The sequence below is a fragment of the Tympanuchus pallidicinctus genome, unplaced genomic scaffold (assembly GCF_026119805.1).
Source record: "Tympanuchus pallidicinctus isolate F22 unplaced genomic scaffold, pur_lepc_1.0 scaffold4, whole genome shotgun sequence".
Taxonomy (NCBI): Eukaryota; Metazoa; Chordata; class Aves; order Galliformes; family Phasianidae; genus Tympanuchus; species Tympanuchus pallidicinctus.
In genome coordinates, this window is record NW_026294758.1 from 4,728,656 (window position 1) to 4,749,196 (window position 20,541).

At 39.0% G+C, this 20,541-nt stretch overlaps 1 protein-coding gene across 1 annotated transcript in view; it reads right to left on the reverse strand.

Moving 5' to 3' along the window:
- Positions 1-20,541, reverse strand: part of SVEP1 (sushi, von Willebrand factor type A, EGF and pentraxin domain containing 1) — a 123,001-nt gene that overhangs the window by 43,048 nt on the left and 59,412 nt on the right. The window contains exons 12-28 of the mRNA XM_052700792.1: positions 19,739-19,933; positions 18,481-18,602; positions 16,481-16,589; positions 13,884-14,075; positions 13,380-13,613; positions 12,742-12,903; positions 11,848-12,009; positions 11,369-11,530; positions 9,344-9,438; positions 8,111-8,207; positions 7,292-7,405; positions 6,345-6,458; positions 5,390-5,591; positions 3,786-3,943; positions 2,414-2,615; positions 1,660-1,835; positions 390-514 (exon numbers count right to left, since the gene is read on the reverse strand). Of these exons, the coding sequence (XP_052556752.1) occupies positions 390-514; positions 1,660-1,835; positions 2,414-2,615; positions 3,786-3,943; positions 5,390-5,591; positions 6,345-6,458; positions 7,292-7,405; positions 8,111-8,207; positions 9,344-9,438; positions 11,369-11,530; positions 11,848-12,009; positions 12,742-12,903; positions 13,380-13,613; positions 13,884-14,075; positions 16,481-16,589; positions 18,481-18,602; positions 19,739-19,933 (2,621 nt within the window). The remainder of the gene's footprint in view (positions 1-389; positions 515-1,659; positions 1,836-2,413; positions 2,616-3,785; positions 3,944-5,389; positions 5,592-6,344; positions 6,459-7,291; positions 7,406-8,110; positions 8,208-9,343; positions 9,439-11,368; positions 11,531-11,847; positions 12,010-12,741; positions 12,904-13,379; positions 13,614-13,883; positions 14,076-16,480; positions 16,590-18,480; positions 18,603-19,738; positions 19,934-20,541) is intronic.

Here is a 20,541-nt window from a genome sequence, read left to right on the forward strand (position 1 = left end):
TCACTGCATCTAATGCATGAGCTGAAATTATGATGCCTCCCATGTTAAATTTAATGTGGCTTTATATAGCAGGACGAAGGAACTGGAACTGATAAAACAAGTTCTGATATCATTTCACTGGGTTTTCTCTCTCTGCCAACAGGTTGCTTGCTTTTGTAAACGGCTTCTCCTTCAAAGCAACTTAGTGCAGAAAAGCTCAGTCAAAACAAAAAGTTACTTCAGTGTTGTTTTTACTCTACCTATTCTTAAAGGTGCCCTACTTGCTTCTCTAAGCTTATTACACTAAGACAGAACTTCATCAGATCCCAGAGACCAGATCCTTGAACGCTTTTTCAAAGATCCATCCTGTGCTTTGATGATTATGCCCAAACACTACAATAAGGTCTCACCTGCTGTGGAGACAGGACACGGTCCCAGATATTGAGCTGACTTATGGAACCAACAAAAGATTCAGCTGGATTGAATCCCTCTCCTTTCTGATCTTGCTCTTGTCCCAGCACAAGTGCACCACCACCTAATCTCGGAGAAGATTAGAACAGGGACAGGAAACAATATCTTAAAGCAGCAATCCCCACAGGAAGAATGAACAGTAAAGCAAAATTTTGCTACCCCATATTATATATAGCACTTTTACAGTGTTGGCTCTAGGACACAGTTTCTAGCCAGCACTTACTGTGAGATATATTACAGTGCAATGCAAAACACAGTTTTGAGCAGGAGGGGCATATTTCACTGTGCCAGTTTGCACTTCCTGCTTTCAGGAAAACTTAGATTAAATTTGAATCCAAACCCTGAGAAGCACACAGATTATTAGAACAGAATCAACATTCCAGCATGCTACGTAAATTAAATTTTCTCACATAGATTATATGGATGTGCATTATGTAAGCCACAGCAGAGTGCAGACCAAAGAGTAATGGAGCGTACAAGTTTTGGGTCTTACCTCTGGAGATACCTATGTTAATGGAAAGTAGATGGAAAAGCACAGGGTGCACAGACTAACACGCTGCTTTTTTTTCTTTTTCTTTTTCTTTTTTCTTTTGGTATGGGAGCTTTTCAAAAGTTTGTAAATCCTGAAGGTAGTGGTATGAAAACACTAGTAAAACCAAATCTCTTTGCAGCAGTTTAACGTCAAGCCATTCACAGCAATTAGATGCCAAAGTTATTCCTTCTCCATTCTTCTGATATTACCAGAAAGACTACTGACCACAGAAAATAATGACATAGCAAAATCCATCTTGATAGAATGGAATGCAAACATAGCTTTAGGAAGACATCGGAGAGTAACAAACAGTAGAAGGATAATCTGATGAACTTTCAGCACAGATTTCTACAGGAAACGTCAGTATACTTAAGGTTCTTGAGTGGGAAACATATTCTCTCAAAGCCATTCCAAAAGCTGCTCAACATGGGCTCCTTTGTGGACTAAACTGTGCCAGCCTCAAAAGAAGCTGTCTACTTCAGCACAGAAATGTGTAGTTGGTCTTCAGTAAGACTGAAAGAACAATCTCAATGAACAAGAAGTGCAAAGGAGATCCTTGCCTAAATGTTGGAAACATGCTGAAACACGAAGATTATCATTTCTTTGCAGGTACAGAAAATTCTGCAGGAAAAACAAAAATTAGGCAACAGCTCTGAGGTAACACAAACAAAGCATACCAGGGATTTTTGAGCCAACAGAGAGCCCGCTGCCTCCATCAGATAGCTTCCCATCAATGTACACTCTCCATGCCCCATCCATGCATGTCCATGTGACCGCAATGTGATGCCAATTACCATCATTCACTGAAGGACAGTCTGTGATTCTCTCTTTTCCATTTACATACAGAACCCAACTGTGTAGAAGGAAGATGAAAGCAGACTCAATTGCATGCAGCAACTTGAAGAACATGGCCAGTCCCACACGACTCAAAGAAATGCTATTTGCTAAATGCATCTGCGTCATACAAGAAATCTCTCCAGAAGTATTTGTACCTCCTAAGAGAACTACTATGATATGCATATTTCACTGAAATATGTAATGTGTTCCTGTACTAAAACATGTTGATTCAAGTTTTGGCTGCACGGTGCTTTCCTAAAGTTTTCACTCGGATCCTCTTTTGCCTTTGGCATCACATCCCGAGTGCTGGGCTTTGATTTTTTGCAATCGCTGTTTCAAGGTGTCATTTAAATAATGTAAAATTAGTTCCGGACAAAAAAATTCTGCTTCTTAAACTTTGCTATTTTCTTGTCATTACTCTTATACTTAGCAAGAAACGGAGGAAACGAAACAGTGAATAAACAAAACAATGAGGCAACTCCAGGTAAAGTTTGCATGCAGTTTTCCTACCCCAAAAAAGGCAAAGCTGAGATTAAAGTCTATGCTGGCTATGATTTCTTTATCAATTCAAGACATGTTGAAAGCTAAGTTTACCCATTGTAGTCGGTCAGAAGAAATGCATTATCACTTCCATTTTCCACTGCATAAGAAATAGGAGTTCCGTAGTTGGTGGTGTCAGTGGATTTCATCCAGAATGTACATGTGATGTCACCAAGCGACGGAAGAACGCCATCAAGCATAACGTACCCATAGATACCAGAGACTTCAAAATCAAGATTGAAACCAGAGGACTGTTCTGCAACAAAGACAGTGAGTTTTCAGAGCTACATTCCAGAAAACCCAGAAACAGTACTGAATGGATTCCAGTCAAATGTAAGAAAATGGAACAGAACCCATCTACAAAAGCTATTCCCTTGTTTATAAGAGCGGAAAAGAACATACAACAGTCAAGCATCAGCCAGCATACAGCGCTTTCTTTTACAACTGAAAATGCAGCTGATAATCTAACAAAGAATGAACAAGGACCTTGCATAGCACTGGATATCTTTTCAGCCTCCTAACAATGAACTCACAGAGCCATTTGCCATCCTACAACCCAAAAAGGTGTGATCAGCCTGTGCCATTTCACGCACAATGCATGAAATGCATTTCATGCACAGGGGTCAATATACAAAAAGCAGCAAATGAACAAAAAGTGTTTTTTTTTTTTTTTCTCCTGAACTGCAATACACTGCACTGGTGTAGAATGCTCCTGTGCTGTACATAAAGCAGAGTGGCATCCATTATCAGAATATCACATGCAAATGTACCATCTGGAGCTCTCCTGAAAGCTAGGTGTTACTTAACTCAGATACGGAACGTGGTCTAAAAGACCTGTATGTTCTCTGCTATCTTTGCAATATTGACATGATTTCTCAACTGCTGTTAAAAGATTCACCAACTACTAGTAAAACAGTACGACTTTCATGATTTGGCTAAAAGACAAACGGAGTTGAGTGTCATGGTTATGTGGTGGAACTCCACCATTACTTTGGGAATTGCATCAAATGTGATACAATTTAGCTGACTGCAGGAAAGTTGATACCCTTCGTACTTTTAAAGCTTAGACTACTGGGCCCTCATCACTACCTCTATAATGCAAAGTCCTGCAAGAAACTGAAGAAAAACAAAGAGCTAATTAACTCAAATACACAGAGTACATACAAATTTCACTTGATAGACATAAAGGGTCTTAAAATTATACCTGAACTTTAGAAAAGAAATGCATGCAGACATGAGTTAGCACATATGGTGTTACTTGTTTGCAATTATATGCATTAATGCTGCAGTCACAGAAGCTTCACTCAGCCTTTCTGAGTTCTACCATCTGCTTTCTGAGGAAGTGGTATGCAATCAGCTCAGCAAGTGCAAATTCTACCCAGAGATTCAGTCAAGCCACCTTTTTCTGACACTTATTCCTGTATACCTGTTTCACACCTGCTGCCTGTAAAGCCAGGAGGACATTTACAAACGTACGAGTTCAGGGCATCCACACAGGTGGCATGGTTTAAGCAGGGGCTGGAGGCACAGTCATTGATGTTCACTTCACAGTTGAGTCCTGTGTACCCTGTCACACACAGACACCTATGGAGAAAAAGAGAACACACTTTAAATGTGGTTGCTGTAAAAAAATTCCAGCCATAAGACAAAGACCGCAAATAGAGAGGCCATATACTGAAAAATGAGCAGAACGTATACTACACAGTAAATGCAGTTTTATGTTGTTCGTTCATTTTAAGTATGCTTGCATGCTATCAGCTGTTAGGGCTGCAGCATTTTAGTTCTTCACAGGGATAATATGATATTTAAATCCAATGTCTGCATTTCTTCCATGAAACCAAGAGACTTTATTGTTGAATTCCTATGAGTGAAGCATACCTTCTCAAGTCTAGAGAATTACAGAGCAGAGGTACCTGACCTTGCAGGAAGAGAAGTACTCTGGGGCTTTGGGGAAAGAAAGGCTTGTTAAAGACAGACAATAGTAGCTGATTTTCTCTTCACTGTGATCTGCAACAGGACATTCTTATCAGTGTTCATAACAGACCTGAGTTCAGATACACTAGAGCAAAAATAAGAATTTGAAAGATTCCAATAGTGTATTTTAACCTTTTTATTCTCTCAAGTGTCATGTAGGCTTCAGAAAAGTAGCATTATCAGATACGTGTCCTACCATCAGTTACTCCAGAAGAAAGCAAGCACTTGAGATCTGAGAAAAGTGTAATTCTTTTGGAGTAAGAGTATTTAAATATGTCCTAGTTTTATCTGGGATAGAGTTAACCTCCTTGCATTAACTTGTATGGTGACGTGTTTTGGGTTGTTATGAAAATAACTTTAGTGACTGCAGACCAGTGTTTGAACAGAGTCAAAACTTCTCTGCTTCTCATTCTACCCTGCCAGCAGAATAATTTCAGAGGGGACACAGCCAAGACAGCTGACCAAAACTGACGAAAGGGATATCCTATATCCTATAACATCACACTCAGAAATAAAGCTGGGATAAAGAAAGAGGAAGCATAGGAGTGTTACAGAGTTACAGTGTTTGTATTTCCAATAAACTATCATTGGACAAAGCTCTACTTTTCTGGAAATGGCCGAACATCTGCCTGTCTATGGGAAGCAGTGAATGAATTCTTTACATTGCACTGCTTGCTTGAATATCTTTTGCCTTACCTATCAAAATGTCTTTACTCTAAACCACAAGTTTTCACACTGCTTCCTTCCGGATTCTCTTCCCTAAGCAACTGAGAGAGAGTGAGACAGCAGCTGTGTTGGGCTTAGCTGCCAGTGGGGATTAAACCACAATAAACCTCTCACTCAACCACTTTACAATCCTAGCATTCTTATACATCAAGCTCTGCATATTTTCTTTGTTGTCTACCTTGGAATAAAAGGTGGAGACACTAGGATTTATCTTCTTTGCTTTTAAAATCTTTGTTAGTGTGCATAAAGTCACCCCACTGAAACCTAAGACACGTGAAGCACCACAACAGACCTGAATTTCCACACTGTTTTATATCATTTATTTTTCACCTGAAGCTGTTGATACCATCCCTGCATGTAGCCCCATTCCTACAGGGTCTGCTGAGACACTCATCAATGTTTCTTTCACACAAGACACCAGTAAAACCTGGGAGGCACTTGCAGGAGAAGCCTCCAACTCGATCTTCACAAAGAGCTCTGTTAAGACATGGGTTTGAAAGGCACTCGTTGACCTCTGATTCACAGTGAGCACCTAGAAAGAAAAGAACAAAGCTTCAGCTGCATTTTTATTTAAGCTGAAATAAGGTCACCAAACCATTGCTGGTTTCCAAGAACTGTTGCCTACTTTCTAGAAAACAGCAAATACTGGAGTGGCAGGACTGGTATTTACTCCACCATCTGAGGTAAACTGGGCAGAGAAATGTTACAGAAAGCATCTTTGTAATTGTAGAAAATAACGTTTATGTCAGGAATCTAAATGGATATTGCCTGCTGTATGAGTAATTTGGGCTGAATCAGGAAATAATCAGAGTAACTAATTTGATCAACTGATGGAAGGCTGCTACAAAAGACATTAAGTTTGAACCTCAAATATAATAGGAAAATGTGAAAAGTGAAAAAAGTGACATTTTGTACCTTGTCAAATTGAGGATTTCTGTTGAAATAGAGAATCTGTGTTACAAGATCTGACGAATAAAGAAACCGCATGTGATTTTACATAACAAATTAATTCAATCAATTGGAATTGCATTGTCCTTTCCTCAACACACAGGAAGTTATTGGCAAGATCTGGAATAGAAGACCAATCACCGAGTTGGTCTTCTGAAGCCACAGTGTAACACTACAGGGACTCTCAGAGACTACATGAACCTGCAGAAGCTAGCATACCAAATCAACATACCACATACGTAACACATAGCAGTGAGACTGAAATGCTTTGGTCAGGGAAGGAAGACATCTTTTTGCATTAGAAAGAAAGAAATCTGGCTCACAAGAAATAGTGTACCTGTGAATCCTTTTGCACAAGTGCACTGGTAACCATTCTTCTCGTCGATACAGTGACCTCCATTCAAACATGGACTGGAGTTACATTCATTTATATCTTTCTCACACAGGAGACCTTCAAATAGCAAAAGGGCACAGTCAACACAGTCTGGGTTTACATGATGTGGTGTTCAAATACTGAGGGCAGAAATGCACTGCAATTCTTGGATAACAAAGGCCTGATGAAATCAAGTGATAAAACTTCATGTTTGACTGCAGTGTTAAAAACATTTGAAACAGATCATTTGTATTACTCAGCTGATGAGATGTGGAACATGCCAGACCACGGCTTGTCTTTATAAAGTTTTAAAAATACTCAGCAAGTGTTGCTGTCAATATACGCGTGGCCATAAACTGAACAAGGGAGTCCACTTCCTGGTGGAAAACACCAGGTCTTCCTTTTAATCTGCTGCCAAATGATATACTCTAATAGCTTACTTTTATATTTAGAAATTAAGTACTTTGGCAAAGTACTGAAGCATGTTAGTTTCCCACATATTTCAACATCTTTGACATGCATGCAGGTGGCAGTTAAAAAGACCGAGGAACAAGATAAGAGAAAAGCTATTCATTAACTCAGGGCTACAGTAATGCAACTACATAAATGCTTTGTCTGATCAAGCCATATTCAATTTCACAAATATCTTCCCTGTGCTTATTTACTAATTTCCTCATCTTCACCCTTTATTTCCTTTTTTCATCTTCAGAAAATATCACAAACAGAAGCACATGCTCTCAGAGTGACTGTCCTTTTTATTTCAGAAGCTACTCATGTACAGTACAACTTTCTTCTGGCCTATATATCTGTCTGGTTTCCTGTTACGGTTCTATTTAGCACTGCCCTGTTGTTCTGCATTATCTACCTAGCACAGAAATAATACGTTTCTGAAGAAGAAACAATTAAATTACCAGAATAGCCTGGCTTGCAATGACAAACAAAGGTCCCAATGCCATCTTTACACACTCCATTATTGTGACAAGGAGAGGATTTACATTCATCCATTTCTGTTTCACACTTCAAGCCTACAATGCAAAATAAAGGATTGAGAACATGGAAACAAAACAGGAAATCATTCAAAAACTACAGAAGTTACAATTACTTAATGTAGCAAAATACGATTATCAACTGTGGACATTAGTAGATGTTCTAGTTATCTTTTCTTAGGTTGTATGGTAACACTGACCTGAGACAAAAAGCTGAGACAAGAAGAATATGAGACAACAGTCTGATCAGTTCCAGATGGTAACAGTTAATATTCTATCACAACTAACAGATCAAGAGCTTTTTGATAACAAGTTATCTGTTTGCTCTGGAGCAACCATGAAGTTTACAGGAAGAAGAAAGAGAATATCTGGTGGAATTAGCTGTTTACAGTGCAAACTTCCAGGTTTTGCTAATCATAAATATCACTAAGCAAAGAACTTTCAAATCCACAAAGCTTTGCTCAATCCACTCATACTGAATTCCATGGAATTTTTTATTAAAACCACTTAAAGAAATCCCACTCGTAATTCCCTTTTGACAAACATCATATAATTCAGCAAGAACATGAGGAACTATTTCTTCTCTTTTAATACTTCTGTGTTATAAATCTATGACAGACATTCCACTTATTCCACTATAGTTAGCCTACACTCTTGCACTGAAACGTTCTGCTCCTTTATCTTTGCTCATGTTAAAGACCTGGAGCCATCTTAGCTTTTCCCTTTGCTTCCCTAATTTTTTACCTGTATATCCAATTGGGCATATGCAAATATATCCACTTCCCAACTGTTTGCACGTCCCATTGTTGTGGCATGGCTCCAGGAAACATTCATGAAACACCTGCCACAGGCAATAACAATACAAGTACAGTAAATGTGGAACAAAATATTCTCACTCTAAACAGCACGCTCTATAATGAGTGTGGAACTTCGATTGTAACTTAACTTCTACTCTTTCCCTTTGTCTCCTCTACACTCCAATTACTCTTATTTCTAGAGAAGAATGTGGATTACTATTTTTAATTACCAAAACATGATCATCGTGGCTCCTCCCCTTGAACTTTCTGAGCTATGATTAACAGCTGAAATTTTATACTATGCTGTATTTTTTATGAGAGTTCTCTGCTTTGCATCCTTTCACGCAGGCTAATCACTTCCTACTTCCTGTTACTGGTCATTAAGTGAACTACTGGTGGGCTTCAGTGAATGGTGTTATTTTTCCTCAGCTTACAAACCTGAATTCAGAGAATTCCTTGAGTATGTGGTCAAACACAATCATGGCAGATAAGTCTGTCACCTAATGGGAACCATTATTTGACATCTTTTCTTATCACCAGTCAGCTTTGCTCCTCTAACACATGATCTTCACTTTTGATTCATATAAAGCGGCCTTGTCTGAGTTACAGACTGGGCGATGGGTAAGGCAGCATCTGTGACAAACACTGTCAGTAGAATAGTTTCTATTACATGAGGACTTGCCTGTATTTCAAAAGCAGTACTCAAAGCAGAAGGGAACTCTGCTTGCCTCTCCTCAAGTATATCTATACGGTAATGAGCAAAATAAAGATTTTATAACTGGGACTTAGGTTCCTGGTAGTAACTGCTACAATCCAGCATATGGAAGCCATAAAATGACCAAGTATGATCAACTTACTTTTCATGGACTGGCTGAACTCTCTCCATGGAGTTTACATTTCTTATATAAGTCTGATAAATTTCTCAGACATTAGGTGAAGTCTTTAAGTCCAACACTTAAGACTGCCAATGAGCTGATTTGCCCACTTTTATTCACCAGAAGTGATTTTACAATCAGAAAGAGGATCTGAAGGTACCCCTAACAATCATCACTATCAACTCTTCAGGAAATACAGTCAGAATAACAATTACATTTTAAAAAGACTTATTAATTTAGTACTGACATAAGATGTGTGGCTTCTTTTATTAGAGGCAATACTAGAAAAGATATCTTGTCCTTGCCTGACTGCTGACTTTGTACTGTTTGCTGATGTTTTCTGGAGAGGCTGGTATCATCATCACACTTTCCTCAGCAGCTGAGAAAGTAGAGCCAAAACCTAAAGGGGAAAGATACAAACATACTGTCAATAATACTAGATCGTAAGGTCTGTATTCTATGAGGGCATCAGAACTGCATTCTAGTAATGCATCTGAAGAGTCTGAAAAAAGTGAATTTATGGGAATAAAACCCTAAATTCACAGCAAGCATGTAGCATTTTATATTTATATATACAATATACATTTGTAAGTTTTCTAAAATACAGGTATGTAAGTATACATGTCACATGTATTTATACGTGCATATGCATACATACTTTCTTTTGTATATATATCACAATATCACAGAATCATAAAAATCATAGAATTGTAGCATATCCCTAGCTGTAAGGGACCTACAAGGATCATCAGGTCCAAATTCTGGCTCCACACAGGGCTACCCAAAGTCAAATGCAGTGCCTGAGAGCAGTGTCCAAACATTCCTTGAACTCTGGCAGCTTGTAGGCTCTCTACAACCTGAAAGGAGGCATTGCTGAGGTGGGGGTGAGCCTCTTCTCTTGTGTAACTGAGATAAGACTAAAGGGAATGGCCTCAAGTTGTGCCAGTAAGGTTCATGTTGGATATGAGGAAAAACATGTTCTCCTAAAGAGTGGTCAGGCACTGAATGGGCTGTCCAGGGAGATGCTGGAGTCACTGTCCCTGGAAGTGTTCAAGAAACACTTAGGTATTATACTAAGGGACATGGTATAGTGGGGAAGTTGGACAGTGGTTGAACTGGATGATCTTGGAGGTCTTTTCTAATCTTGGTGATTCTATGGTTCTGTGTTCCCACTGCCCTAGGGTGCTATGTCATGCCCATATTTCTCTGGGGCACAGACTTTCCTTAACCCCAAAAGCCTCTCCTGATACAGCTCCATGCTGTCAGGCCCTGTCACTGTCAAAGAGCAGAGCTCAGCGCTGCTCTCCACTCCCTGTGAGGAGCTGCAGCTGCCATGAGCCACTCCTCACACTTCTTGTCCTCCAGAACCTTCTCCATCTTCGTAGCCTGCCTTTGGACACTCTCTGATAGTTTCATGTCCTTTTTGTACTATGGTGCTCAAACCTGCACACAGTACTCAAGATGAGGTTGCACCTGTGGAGTGTAGGGTAGGACAATCCCTTCCCTCAACCAGCTGGCAATGCCAAGCCTGATGCTCCCAGGATACAGTTGATCTTTCTGGCTGTCTGGGCACACTGCTGACTCATATCCAACTTGCTATCTATCAGAAACCCCAAATCTCCTTCAAGGAGTTGCTCTCCAGTGTCTCATCCTCCAGACTGTACGTATGCCAGAGTCACCCCTTACCAGGTGCAGAATTCAGCACTTGCTCTTGTTAAACTTCATGCTGTTGGAGATTGTCTAGATTACTCTGCAAGGTCTCTCCACCCTTGATGGAGTGAACAGCATTCAGTATTGTCAGCAAACTTGCTCAAAACACCTTCTATTCCCACATCCAAGTCATTTACGAAGACATCAAAGAGAAATGGCCCTAAAATGGAGCCCTACTGATCTTTGCTAGTGACCAGGCACCAGCCAGATATAACACCATTTACCATAATCCTTTGGGCCTAACCCATCAGCCACTTGCTCACCCATTGCATATATATACATAGTATATATAAAAGTATATATACACACACATTGTACACATACACACACATACATAGTGTGCACAGATAAATATGTGCATACATACATACATACTCTGCATATCCATATGCTGTTATTGAGCCATGGTACATAACACACAGTTATTCCTTCCACATAGCACAGAGACAACACCAGCATGCCAAAATAAAAGTGAACACCACTCCTTGAGTGGGAATTCTACATTTGTTCTGACAGTTTGTGAAAAATAAAAAACAGGATCTTTTCTGTTAAGACTACTGCTGGCCATCCTTCAGATGTTCTCTTTGCTTGTTTTTTTCAGGAGAGATAATTTGGCTTACTTGAACAATCTGTGATGGATTTGGCACCAATGATTGTTGTTGTTCCATAAAAGGGACACGACAAGCAGTAGGACTTTCCTGGGTCTGGCTGATAATAGTCTCTGGGACAAGGGTGACAAGGTGTCAAACCTGTACGAGAGAACTCCCCTGCAGAACACGGTACTGCAAGAACAAAAAGAACATATTTTTTGAAAGAGATCACTTCTGCTCACCCTGCATCCTGCACCCTTTCTGAGCACTTCCTTTCCATCCCTCACAGTTCCTTTTTAGATTTTAAGGAGTGGGGTGAAACCTACTGGGAATTAACAACCCTAAGAGATGTTTATTTCACTATTAGGTGAAAAGTTCTCAAAGATCTATTAAATATCTTGAAAGTATTTCTTTCTATTTCTTTTCTGATAGAGACAGCTTTCAATGCAGCTTCCTTCCCCTTTTTTAAATGTAACTGTAGAAATTTCATAGACCTATCTGTTACACACCTCCACAAGCTGAGACATCTACTGCACCTCTTTTTACCGTCGAGGTATCTTCTGGGCAAGAGATGCAGTTCCTGGATCCAAATGCTGGCTGATATGTGCCAAGAGGACATGTTTCACAGGTCTCAAGACCATTAGGTGAATATGTTCCCTGCTTGCACTGAGCTGTGAGGCAGAAAAAATCATAAAAAATAAGTAATGTCCAAATAGGAAACATGACCTCTAACCTCTGAAAAAGATGCTGAAATCATAATGCAAATTACAGAAACTTCTTATTTCTTGAATTTATGCTGAAGGGTTTTATGCATACAAAGAACAACAACAACAAAAAAAGGACTTGTGCTAATATGTTTGTGAATTATTAATGAATCATCTTCACAGATGATTTAGATTATCACAGATGATGAAACTCAGTTACTCATTTTTAATGAACAAAATGAATAACAAAACAATAAATAGGCAATGAAATTAACTTTTTTTTCAGAACAAACTGCAAAGAGATAGGGGAGCTGAGGTGCTCAAAGTCTGACTACTGCTTTGCAATATGGAATGCAAAAACTCATCTAAAATCACCATCGGATAGAGAGAGGTGGGCAAGGACAAGAATGGCATTATTTTAAGTGTGTTAGTCCATGCAAAATGAACTGAAAATCTCACAGAAAGGAGATAGAAATGTAACAAAACTTGAAGGGCCAGCTCTTCTTAGAATATCTGCCTGAACATTGTGCATGCTACAGAAGTGGTAAAAATGTGGCCTTTTCTCTTAACATATACACACGAATGGTTAGTTAGGACTAATTCTCATTTCACAAGTTAATCTCATTCCTGTAATGAGGACCAAATGGATGGCACTAGGCAGTCAGAGATGGCTGTCTCTGAAAAAGATAAAGTTCTCACCTTTGCATTCTGAAATGCTCCTGGAGTGTAGATACTCAGTGTAACTACCAGATGGACAACTTTTGCATTCCAGCTGCCCTTCCTCATCCTGGTAGGATCCAGTCCAGCAGCTTTCACAGGCATGATGCTCCAGGGAGTAATAGGTACCCAAAGGGCAGTTGACTGTAACGTTGGAAACATAAGGTTCCCTCAGAATACATAATCATATATTCCTGTTTTGCCTCTGGAATTCCCATTTAATCAATCCCTGTTTATATTAAATGTAACTTTGTTCCTCAGCAAACGGGAAAATGCACAGGAAATGGAATCCAGTTCCCTATCTCATCCACAAGAGAAACAAGGTTAAAAGACTGCATATCAAGTACTGCTTTCCTGAGTATCACCAACTGTGTGGATATGTCTGATTTCCCCATGGGAGTGGAATCCTGAGTACAAAAGCATCCCTTTTCCACAAGCCTTGGTTAGGAACATAAACATCCTCTGGAAGTCAAACTGTGCAAAGCATTTTTGGAGTTTATTGTTCCGGGAGACCACAAGCACTGGACTGTGTCAAATCACTATCCTCTGCAAATATCCTCTAAAACCTTGCTTTTCAAAAAGATTCTAAATATATGTGAAGAGGAAGTCCTCTGGCTTACCACACATTCTCCCCTTCAGCACAGAACCAGGTCTGCAGAAAAGGAAAGCCTTCTCTGTCTCCAATGAGTTGCTGTCAGCTACAATGAGTTCAGATGCAAACTGAAAAGAATACATGGGTTCCTTATTGAGAGTCCTATTCAGCCTGTTTGTTATCGTCTCTAGAGTTTTAAGAAGTCGTTTCTGGTTTTCCAGTTCCAGTGTATCATTCCTTTCATCAGGCAGTGGCACGCTAGCTGGGATTTAAAAAGAGAACACAATAGCACACAGATTTTAGAGTCAGCACTTCCAGCTTGCTCTGAAGAATATCTAGAGTTCAACACTCAGGCTTGACAGTTTGAAGCATAAAGCTGGCAATGTGCAAAATCAAGCTACGAGTGTCTCAAGAAAACTGTTGTCTGCATCTCCAGCAGGCATTTTGAATTGAATGCACAGTCTTGCTGAATGTATTAGGAATATTTATCTTTTTAAGAAAGTTTAGAAGGAGCTATTTTGACTTCTCTCACCTGTGATGTTAAATATTAACTTGATTTTGTGGTCAGTCATTGGAACATTCAGCTTCTTATGCCTTTTGACTCGAGTAGGTGCTGCCTTTGCAAAAGCAGAGAGATGCTTGGATAGGCCTTCTTCCTGCACACTGTCAAAGAAATCATCGTAGGAATAATCCAGCTGGTTTGCTGCTCCCCAGCCAGCAGGTCCTGTCAGACATTTAAAAAGAAAAAAAAGAGAAGCAAGATCATGTAGAAAATAAGTGCTTGTCCTATAAATACTTATTTCTGAAGTACATCCTCAATAGAATGGTGCCTGACTGAACCTCTGAACAATATGTGTTGACTTGCCTCTGAACAAGTGCCTACTGCAATGTGACTGACTGAAGAAAAAAAATCTCAATATTGATATCTTGTGTATTTAGCCAAAGCCTTAAAGAAGGTCTGATATAAAATTTATTTTAAAAAGGTACTCATAAAAGCAACAGTTATCTTCCCCTCAGTCTTGCATGGGCCCTCATATACTGGCAATATCTGAAACAATTCTGCACTGATCTCTCTTCTTCCTGCTCAGCTGCAGCTAGCATGCCCAAAGCAACATCTCCAAAACATCCCTTCTTCACAACTCCTGGAAGAGTTGTACAGTCATCTGCCTTCTCAGAAAAGGCTGGTGACATCACCCAATGCGTTCAGTCCTTCCAGACAGGCATTTCTTGTTACATATGGTGATTTAAGTTCACCCTCAATCAGCTTGCTCTGTAAGTAATCTGCCTTTTCATGAATAAAATTAGAGGTACGCAGTCTATTTCATTCATCTATCTGTGAAATAATGTGAAGGCATAAAAAAATTCTGCCAGTTACCAGGTTAAGTCATCTGTCTTATAACTTACAGTGGAAATAAGGCAATTTAAACTCACAGAACTGGGGCTGAAACTGTGTGATTACTCCATAACAAATTTTCTAAACTGTTGTCTCTTTTAACTCGAGGAGAGTTCTCCTCTCCAGCCTGCCCAGTGTAATATTACGACAAGCTCCAGAAAAACAGCAATGAGGTAATTTTGAAAAGAGATCAACATGAGCCAGAAGACAATAGAACCCTGTATCTCATTTTCTCAACACTGTTTCCTCCAGGTGACTTTACAAATTAGTTCCTCTTATCATCAATATTCACTCCTCCCTGATGACAACTCGCAGATGTCCCCTACTCTATCCTCTAGTCTCCTGTGTCTAATTGCAAAAAAAAAGTCCTTTAAATTCAGTGAAGAATGTCTAAAAGTGAGAGAATAAGCACTAAGCTGTACTGAAGTAATCCGAACATGAACTTACAAAGGAGCCACAGTCCTATTAAAGACTAAGTGTTCTGATGTTGGGGCCAAAATGCCCCATGCTAAGTCTGTTTTTAACCTTACTTCTTTAAGTAACACTAAAGGACTAAAAAATCCAAGGACAAAAGCAGTACAACACTAATGCTAATCAGTATGAAAACTGACTGAAAATGACAACTTTCTTGGCATATAGCAAAGTGGGAGTAATCACTAGGGCTGCCATAACTTCCACCCCAACATTCAAAAAAACTACTCCTTCTAACAGTTTAATTCTGGCAGACAGCTCAGCACAACTTGTACACTCAATTGCTCTGGATGAAATGAAGAGAAAATGGGACAAGCAAAAGTGCAAGAGCTCATGGGTTGAGAACCGGACAGTTTACTACATAAAGCTGCATGCACAAGCAAAGCAAACCAAGGAATTCATTTACTGCAGCTATTCAGGCAACTATAGGCTCATCACACAGACAGGTTTCTTGGGAAGGCAAACACCATCTCTTTGAACACCATCTCCTGTTCTCCTCTCCTGCAGTTTACTGCTAAGCATGATGCTATATGGTATGGGATATCCCTTTATGCAGTCTGGGTCAGCTGTCACGGCTGTGACCATCCCAGCTCCTGGTGAACCCCAGGTCCTTGCTGGCAGGGCAGAGCGAGAAGCTGAAACGACTCTCACTCTGTGCAAGCACTGCTCAGTAAAGAAGTCTGTATGTTATCTCTATTTTTTATAAAAAATATGGCAGCATACAAACCCCTGTAAAGAAAACTAACTCTACCCCTGTCAAACCCATGACACTTTGCATACAAGAGGTTTCACAGCTGACAGGCAATCTTATGCTTTGCGTGAACACTGCAAGGGTTAACTGTGGACTGAAACCAACACCAAAGACAAAAAGTGACTCTGTTTTCTTAACAATCTCTAGAAATATCTGCTGTGCTTTTGCAGTGTTTTGGTTTGAAAGCGTTATGTTTAAAAAAGTTGCTTTCTTCAAAGGTAACCAAGCAAGTCAGTAGCACTCAGCATTATGTGTGCATGTGCATGCTTTTTTTCCTCCCTATCATGAAACATCTCAGTAAACTCTTCCTTCTCATATGTACTATACAGGAAGCACTACTGAAAACAGAGAGCAAGCAATTCCACAATAAAATGTGTTGCATAATTTCTTAGCATCTTAAGAATACTCTATAATTTTTTAACTATTCCATGCAACACATTGCAGTATTTCAGAACAAAAGGAACTACACAACATTAATCCTGAATGGCTAACGATCTGTGCAATCAGTAGTTACCAATGGCAAATCCATTTTCATAATCGTAATTGTACTCCAAGCAATGTTTCTGTGTCTGATCTTCCAGTCGGCAGTCAATATCATCAACATCATTACAGAACGATGGGACCTTACAACATAAAGAAGAGCATTAAAAATACAGAATTACATAGCTCACCCCCAACTTAAAAAAGCTGTGTTATAACATAAAGCCCTGGCCCTGTTCTTTCTCTGGCACAAGACTTCTCCTTTCACACCTGTTATAATCACAGCAGTTGCCGAGGATGCAAGTTCTGGATCTCTGCAAGTGATTTATTTAATTTCCTACTCCGGAACAGCAACAGTTACATGCTGCCCTACAAGATAAAGGCTGTTATTTAAAAATGATTGCAAAAGCCTCTCCTGAATCAGACTACCAAGAAAAGCATTTCCAGAGAAGTGAACAATTCACAGGACAGAAGTGTAGCTCTCCATTATTGTTTTGATGAGTTCTGCTGGTAGGAAGTTGCAGTAATTTAGGCCTGCTCTTTCTTGTTCAGTTTTCATTGTGCTCTGCCCAGAAACCACAGAACAGAGAACGACAGAAAACTGACCAGTATTGATAGATTTTCTCTCCACAAAGGCAGTGGACATTAGAAATGAACAGACAAATGCATTATTTTATAAAACCTCTATTTCTTGTTTCTTCCAAATTGATTTCAAAGAAGCTGGTCTCTAGGATTTATTTTGGGATCGGTTTATTTTCTCCACGTTGCTTTTTCATTGGAAAGATGGCTTCTGCTGATATGGTCCCCCTTTTCCTATCTCTGTTATAGTTACATTTTAAAGTTATTGGGAATAGGAACAGACATAATCAAACTAACCTTTTCAACTCTTTTCCAAGACTGCTGCATTTTGATATAACTTCCTGAGCTGGTCACTGAACATTTTTTCCTATTTTCCTATTTGCTTTCTGATATTAATAGTCTAAGCAATGAAACCTAGTGGTAGTTGCTAAATAAGCTCTTCAGAGAAGAGAAGAGAAATAAAATTAGCCAAGATTTTTCTGCTGGAAGAAAACAAAGCTGAAGTAAGTCAAGAAAGTAACAGATATTCACGTCCAAGTGTCAAAGATTGCCTGGAAGTGTTATTTGAGCTTTGAGCCTTCTGATGAGAAACACTGACAGGGATACCACAGCTGCAGTAGTCTGTTCAGTAGCTATATATGCTAATAATGCTTTTCAGTTACCAGTGAAGCTTACAGCACAGAGGCTTTGTTCTGTAAGAAATCTTTAATTGCCCAAGTACTGTGCTCTGCAACAATACCATCACATGGGGCCTGAGCATCAGCTCCTTAGACCACAACACAAAGGCCTGCTGCTTCTGCTTCACAGCTGAGGACAGACTCACGGATTAAGAGGGACAGTGGTAATACTGAAGTGAGAAGCAAGAGACAGTGCAGAGAAGGAATGTGCTACCCCTTCAAATAAACTGCTGTGCAGTATTTACTGATTAGAACTCAAAAACTCAAGAAACTCGAGCAAAGTATTTAAATCACTACCCTGGATATAAGTGCCTAGACTTGAGCACCAAATGCAGATTTTATCTCTCTGTATCTCTGTGCATTCACTGTGTTATCTGGATGAACGTTACACATAGTATTTGTAAAATGAACGTATTTTATCATTACATCCCACTCTCACATACAACACTGCAGTTTCTGAGTAACCACCAGGGATTTTCAAAACTGCATAGGTTCTCTTTAAAATCTTACAAAAAATCTGTGAGTATCAAGTCCCTAAAAGCTGTGCAGACATTTCTTCAAATCTTGTCCCTAAATAACTTCTAATTGAAGACGGAGTGAAAATGTCAGTGCGTCAGCTTTGTTTTTAAAGGAGGTTTGTCATCTTCCGAAAAATCACAAATCCCATTTCCAAGCTGCTGTTGTATTTTTCATGTACAAAAATAGACAGCTGGGAAAAGTAACAAGAAGTTGTACTTTTTAAAAAATACGTAAAAGGAAGCAGCATTTACTAACCTACCATTTTACCAAGTGCACTCTGGAAAGCATCAGAAAAGCCATTTAGAAGACTGTTGTCATCACATCGTGTTGCTTTGTAAAGCATCTCGAAGGATTTGAACCCATGGTTTGCGAAACGATTTACTGAAAAATGTTGGAGAGTGAAATTTTTGTTGGTCAGTGCAATAGTTTCAGAGGACTAGCCAAAAAATTCGATTACACTAAACTAAGAAGCACTGTCTTTAAATCAACCCCTTCCCCCCCCCCCAGCATTACATACAAGAAAATGTTTATTTTTTCCTAAAATGTAACATTATGTAACATTCATTTCTCAGACAATTCAGACAAATACAAAAGTAGACTAAATACTTCTTGACAGACATGACATTTTCACAATACTTTAATGGGAAGGCTAATGGATACTAAAGAAAAATGCCTGTTATGTATCTATTTTAGCATTTTCACAATGGACAAACTTCCCAGCTGTCACAATCCTAAACCTCACACTTCTTTCTATTGAGAGAGAATCAAGTATTGGAAATCCAGTCACCACGGCTGCTAGACTAAATACAAAAAAACCCCAGAATTTAAGCAAAGTGAAATTCTTAAGGTCCAAGTTATGGGTTTTGATCTGTTAGATGTCTATGAAATGTAATTCTGATTTGCCCACAGTTGAAACATTGCTCTTTGCTGAAACAAAAAATCCACTCTGATGAGAGTAGATGTAAGCTGGTGCCAGGATTGGCTTTTCAAGTACCTCTCATACTTCTATTTTTAAAATGTCACTAAGTCTGAGAAAGTCCATAGCTCATAGCTTTGTTACTGTGTGTCTTGAAGGAAATAGATAAAAGATCTGATCTGGCAATAAGTAGATATGTAATTACAGCATGTACTGCTTTCACAAATACATCTGCACTTTTCATTTTCAAACATTGTTGAAATTATTGTTGAAAAAGTACTCTGAGTGTATGCATACAAACTACAACATATTTCAAATACCAATTTGAACTAATGACAGGTCTTGTCTGCTTTGCCATCTTTGCTAGCTTGCTTGCTAGCAGGATACAAATTGACTACTGTTTTTGTATTTCAGAGAACTTCTGAAATAACACTTTTAGGGACTTCTGAGTATTCATATTTGTAATGATGTGAGAGATTTACTATCAATATACAGTAGTCATAATTCCTAAAATATTTTTATTTAATTCCTCATTAGGACCATTGTTGGATGAGCTGCAGATTCATTTCACAAAACATAAGCTAAAAATATTAAGACTTACAAGAGCAGTCAGGCCACTCTGGAGAGTAAGGTGGCTTCCAGACACCATCCTCATATGCACAATAGTAGTTTTCACTTGATCCCTCCGAGAAGCTATAACCCTCTGCACAGTGCAACTTACAATTAACACCCACTTCATCTGATGTGCACGTAAAATTGCCATTCACAGGCTCAAAGGAGATTTCACAGGGAGAACCTGAGAAAAATACAAAGACACGAAGGAAAACATGCAGTCACACGATGAATTGGGAGAATTAAATAAGCAAACAGGAAAGTAGTACTGGTAAGGGTTTTGAGAGCTGCACATGAAGCCTGTGTGTTATTTGTTGTGTCCAGAAAATCAGAAGCAGGGCACTGCTAAATTCTTCTCAAACTTCCATAAATGTGAAGGTTTTTTAAAAAATGTGATACATATAAGAAATCAAATAAACCCTCCAAATGCAAGGCTCAAACCCATCTGTACTTCTTATTCAAAGGTGCAGTCAAGTATGTACCTACTAAAATACTACCAAAAATTAGTTAAAATTTTTACATGCATTTTCATACAATGAATTACAGTAAACTATGTTGTATACTGAATTCAAAAACTAAGCATTATCCATTCTACACTGCTGCAACAAGACACAGATTTATCAAAACAATCTTAGGAGGAACTGACTATAAAATCTCAGTTATGATCTATTTTACAGGCCAGAAGAAGACACAGTGAACATCTGAGAATATGATCTCATGAGCACCAAAATCACAAAAAGTTTGAAGTGGTGTAGACCTGAAATAATATGAATTCTAAAAACTGTCTTTTTC